This window comes from Schistocerca serialis, chromosome 8, assembly GCF_023864345.2.
Source record: "Schistocerca serialis cubense isolate TAMUIC-IGC-003099 chromosome 8, iqSchSeri2.2, whole genome shotgun sequence".
NCBI lineage: Eukaryota > Metazoa > Arthropoda > Insecta > Orthoptera > Acrididae > Schistocerca > Schistocerca serialis.
The window spans coordinates 569,837,356-569,843,355 of record NC_064645.1 but is presented as its reverse complement, the minus strand read 5'-3'; the positions used below and the strand labels follow the sequence as shown (position 1 = coordinate 569,843,355).

Sequence of the window (6,000 nt, the reverse complement as noted above, 5' to 3'; positions counted from 1 at the left end):
TAGCTGGACACACAATGCACTGTCAAAGGACTCCTTCTGAACGCTACCAAAGTTTTCATTCTCTTTTTATGTGTGCCTGTTGATGACTCAGTGTTTCTGCTAGTCAGTGGGCGGTCTCCTTTACTCCTAAATTATTTACAATGTTCAGAAAGTACTGTTTCCTTTTCAAGCTGCAATATACTATCACAAGTCACACTCCATAGTTTTGCAGAGGCACATGCACATATTTTATCTGAATTAAGAGTAAAAGGATGTTAAAATTGAAATCTACAGTAGAAAAAAATTATATCGCTCACAGAAGAATTTTATTAGTACATTAAACTTAACTACACAAAATACAATAAATGAAACAGCCAAGATTGTGCTTGTATTAATACAAATTCTGCAGAAAAAGTTAACAATTTATCAAGACAAAACTAGCACACAAAACTGTGTATAATGCATACCACCAGGTGGATTCTCACAAATAACTTACTTTATGTGACTTCTAGGATGAAATACTTTTGGATATGAATACTGTTTTTGCCCGCAAACAAAATTTTGTGTTTTATTTGTATCTTCAACTTGCTTTGGAAGCAAACATTAAAATACACTTTTCTCAATTGCTGACTAGTTTTTATTTGTTATAGAGACCAAAAATAGAGTGCAACACAGCACAATACTCATGAGCACATTAATAACACTATTTTTTTATTTTAATTTGGTAAACTTCTACAATTCATGTGCTCAATGCTATGTGAGTAAAACAATGCAACAGGAAGAGATTTTTGCAATACTTTTTTCTACAACTATGCAATGTGTCTGGTGGATTTATCAAAGTCTGCCTCTTCAGTTCACTTGTGTAAGTGAGCATTGACTGTGCCTTGGAGAAAATAGTTATGAAGCCTAGTCTACTTCACGCACAGCAACATTTTCATTGCATAATTAATGGAAGTACATGAGCTTGCATAAAAAACAATAATCCTTGACAGAAACTCTTTTTAATTAAAGCTGAACAGTATTCAAATTTTAGACACCTAATGAATAATATGCATATGTTTCTTGATTAAATATCAGTAAATACTTTTTTCATTCAAGTGATATTTTAAAGAAAAAAGTCATAATTGTTAACAAGACAAGAAACTTCAGATATTACAGAATGATTATATATATGGAACAGTGTAAAGAACTTAAATAACATTTATATTCACCAAAACTGCTGCACCGATTTTAAATAAAACAATACATGTCCATCTGCTGTCAACTTCTGTCCACTACTGGAATGGGACATAAATTTCATATTTACTCTACTAACATTGTAACCTTACTAACTTCAGAAATTTATTTTTCTGTAGTGTTGATAACACTGTATTTTGGACAGTGAACTTAAAAATGTTATCAACTTCTGAAATTTTAGGAGCTTAAGAAGGTTAACAAAAGATCAATATGGTTAATGAACAAAGATATTTACATAAAGGTAATCAGTACAAATACTAGCTGCTTATACAAGAAAAAGTGATATCATTCAGTCAACAACACTGAAGGACAATCATTATGAAGACAATACATTAAGTTTTAAGTTCTCTCCTAGTCTTCTCTATTACTTGGCTCACAAGTTACACAATATTTTCTTATATTTATTCAATCTACATGATTATTTCACAACTGTCATGTAAACTCCAGTCATAGTAAAAAACCCAACATAAATGTTGGACTGTAAGAGAATGAGCTGAGCAAACTCTAGAGAACTACAATAAAATACTCAAGAATAAGCACCAAAAATAATACAGAAGTGCCTTCTGAATGAAGTTTGGTTGCCCCTTTAGTGAACCGAACACCTACAAAACAAATGTAGAAACTAGAATTTCATTGGTGTGTATACTATTATTAACAAGGAAATTAATCAAACTGCAATCATTTTTAAGGAAAAGAAAACCTTGTAAATGTTTATTCTGAACATCTGACACAATTACATATGGATGAAAGAAAACCATACCAAGTCTCGCTAGTCATCCATGTGCAACAAGACTCTGACAAGAGAAAGGAATACTCAATGCTCTAGCCATATTTTAATATGCTAGTGACCAACAGTTCCATTCTGTTCACACATAAGACACTTATATTGCTAATACCTAATATATACAAAATAGCAAAACAAAATTCCCTGTTATTAGCTATGGAATGGTATTCTAGCAGCAGGTTGCCCACCAGAGATAAACATTTCAACTGATTTTTTGACCTGTATTGGCCACTGGCCAATGATTCAAATTATTTTGTGCAACATATCACTGCAAATCATTATTACACTTACTTCTTACAGAAGGACAGCCGTAAAAAGGGAACTGATAGTGAAATCACTGATATATATAATGTTTAGGTATAAGTAAGCAATCTGCATGACAGTATTTTGCACGATGTGGTAAGTGCGCAGAAGAAATGAGACACTATCATCCAAAATGGTATACACACCTGGTTGCATACCAAGCACAAGGAGCTGGAATGCAAAAATTAACTATGCCACCAGGTTAATTATTCCCAGCAATTATTTCATTGGCAGTCATGTAATTCATTGTTTGTGGGAGCATACATGAGTAATAAACCTGCTGCAAGTATACCTACATACAAACATGTATCAGAGATAAAAATGTAACATCTAACTTGGGAACTGAATACCACTTCTTGTGGCAATAACACAATCAAAATCTGCCACTACTGTTTTGACATATTACTGCTTCTTCAGGAAACAAAACTCGTTCAAGTAAACATCAATGGACACAAATCAGTTCCCACAGTTTTTAAAAATGAAGAAAGGATTTTTTAAGCAAAGGATGTCAGTATCATGCTACACATTAAACCACTCTCTGCAGTTAAGTAAACGCAAACAACATTGGTAGTAAGACAGTCATGAGCAGTGTGGGGATTTGCCAATGGGGCTGCACCGCCATGCCGCTCCCCGCATGTCCCTGCCCGCCGGCGCCCAACTGGGCACTGCTGCCACCATCCTTGGACCTGGGTGACCAAATTTGTGGGGTCACGCACGCATCATCACAGCTCTTTTCTGGAATAACAATGGATGGGGGTGATGGAAGGGGTATGGAGGAGTCATAAAACAAACGAAAAAATGAGGACAGGAATAGTCTTGAAGGAAATTTTGTAATAACCTAACATACACGGTGCTGACTCATGGTAGCAAATCTTAGTGTCAAATATTCCTTTCGAAACTGCATTTCCCTTGCACACTTTCATCAAAATACAATGTGCAGCACCTTTACAATGTCAATAAAGAGTTTGTTGTGATCGCTACATGCAGGAACTTCCGCTGTGTACTCGTGTACAATTTGTTGCATTTTATATGATGATGCTTCACAGTTTTAAGCATACACTACTGAAACAGTCAAGTAGTATGGAAACTGGAATAATACCTGTTTCATTATTAAAATCTATGCACATGCTGTAACAGTCAACTGCAGAAACATCAATCTGATAGTAAGGAATTCAATATACTTCTTTTAATTAATTGGTTATCCTACAGCTCTGTTAAATACTTATATAGTCCAATCAGATGCTGAACAGTAAGCAGTTCTTTGAGACATATCTTCTCAAACAAATCTGGAAGAATAAAACCTTCATTACATATGTTTCTTAGGGACTATATAACTTAAAACAAAACTTGTGCCTGAGAATTTATCTTTTCTTGTTGCAAGTAAACAGCAAAATGATGCAGATAAATGCTCTGGTACTAGCATTTTCTACAACTGACAATTCTGATACCAGTATATTTTTATTTAGGTTCCACTCATGAAGAGCTATGCAGTACCTTATGTAACTGAACATGGAAACTAAAATTCTCAACACATATGACATATTACAAGTTTATATTAGGAACCACAAACTAAACAACAGCACATGAAAAATTAATACAAAGGAATTGGTGGAAAAATTAAACCATTTCTACAAAATTTATTAGGAGTAAAAACAAATACAAAATGTTCACGAATAATACAGAGAATAATCACAAAATTAACGTAAAGAGCTCCATAGTAGATGCATCTTCCTCACAGCCTAAGAATTGAAGAACAAAAGAAAATAATATGGGGGGGGGGCGAGGAGGAGAAGGAAGGAAAGAGGGAGGGAGGGAGGGAGGGAGGGAGGGGGAGAGGGAGAGAGAGAGAGAGAGAGAGAGAGAGAGAGAGAGAGAGAGAGAATGCTGTGCTGGCATATATCAACTGGCCTCGGATTGTACATATTGCAAGTCATGTATCAAAACCCTGTCGCATTATTCTCAATATCACGACCTCTGCTTCCTATCTTCACTTATTTTTCAGTTTTTACTTAGGAGAGAACATTCCTTTTGAAATATCCAGGTAGACAAACTTTCTGTATTCCGACCATAACGCTGATCACTGTAAATTACATTTATCTCTGTGATCAATGCATTTATTCTTCAGCTTATATGATTTTAGGAATGAGAAACTATCTTGACAAGCCTTTCTTCTTCAGTTCTACTGGTGCAATACAAAACAAGACAGATGGCTTATTTCACATAAGTCTTCAACAAAATAACTTACTTGAATATTAACTAATAAATAAATCTTGAGCCTAACATTTGATACTGATGTGGCATTATATAGCAGCATTTAAAAGTTGTTCTGTTGCTATCACATACAAAATTTATTTTCGTAACTCACAAAATTTTTGCAACGAGTCACGCCAGCCATCAAAGATTTCTGTGTTACTATGTTGAAAACGGCAAACAACAGAAAAAAAACTTGAAATTAACATGGCAATATCCTTACGAAAATTCCTGCCATTTAGTGATACTTAAAAAATATATAGCATTGTTTACAGACATATAAATTAAATGACAGGTAACAAAGCTTCCAAGCTACTAAAACGTTCATTACTGAATTTTCAAAAGAAAAAAATCAGATCTCCACAGATTTTTAAAAATTTACTACAACACAACATAATTATGGATGATGGTCAGATGCAAACAGTGCAACCAATGCAGACTTATATTAACGGGAGGACAATTAAAGATTACAATGGGTCCGTTTTTGGCACTTGCTGCCAATATTAACTTTGAGTCCTGTTTCAACACTGATCTTTCCACTATCACATTATCTGGGAAGTGACACATAATGAAGAACCAAAACTTCTATAAATAAAATGCAAAGCTAAAAGCAATCACATATTTTAACAACAAACATTCCCCATAACTTTACGGTTTTCAAAATCAGAAACTGAATGAAATACAATGGTGCCCATCACACACAAATTATGAATAACCATAGTTTTTTGGTATTATGAACATGCAACAGCACAATGTTACGTTGTCAAGATCACACGGAAAACTTATGTAAACACCAACATACAACAACTGCAACCACACTATAACCTGCTGTTAGAAATGTAACACATAAAGCACTTTCGGTGAATAACTGACTTATCATACGCTTACACTGTGAGTAGAACCGTCTATATGAAATCTCCAAAAAAGAACAGTAGGTCATACTGAAAGAAAACAGCACAGCATTACAGTACTTTCTTTAGACAGGAGTCAGTTGTGTGCTTATGAAATCTTGTCTTTAATTTAGTTAAGCAAAACACAGCATTACGATTTATTACTCTGAAAGTTATTTATTCAAATAAACTCCAAAACAGTGGCCTATCATGAGAATAATGAACACACATTTCCAACACCAGTAAACAAGAGATGTGCATCAAGTGCAGATAAATGTCACTAGCTACTAATTCCACTTCATGAGAAATTGCACTTTTGGAAAATTTTATCAAAATAGGAATATTAACTTTCCAGGCTTAGCAACACTTGCAAACAGGTATTGATCAATGGATGACATTAGATTAACACTTGAAATGAGATAATGAAAGCGGTATTCTTGGGATTAATCCTGTCAACATTGCTTCATCATCAACTGATAGTTTTTGTCTATGGATTTGTACTGAAGTACAACATGTCTTAGAAAAGGAAACACATTTTTACTGTAGTTCCTAACTGGT

At 34.2% G+C, this 6,000-nt stretch overlaps 1 protein-coding gene across 10 annotated transcripts in view; it reads right to left on the bottom strand.

Annotated features, from left to right (window-relative positions):
* Positions 1-279: 279 nt before the first annotated feature.
* Positions 280-6,000, bottom strand: part of LOC126416035 (protein-L-isoaspartate(D-aspartate) O-methyltransferase) — a 48,206-nt gene continuing 42,485 nt past the window's right edge. For 3 of the 10 annotated variants that reach the window (XR_007575398.1, XM_050083495.1, XM_050083497.1), the window contains one exon: positions 280-1,817. Coding sequence is in view for 8 of the 10 variants with exons in the window: in XM_050083497.1 (XP_049939454.1) it covers positions 1,802-1,817 (16 nt within the window). In the remaining 2 variants the exon portion in view is untranslated. Of the gene's footprint in view, positions 3,589-4,109; positions 5,494-6,000 lie in introns of those variants that run through there. The other 7 variants (XM_050083491.1, XM_050083494.1, XM_050083492.1 and 4 more) reach the window with 4 other exon arrangements.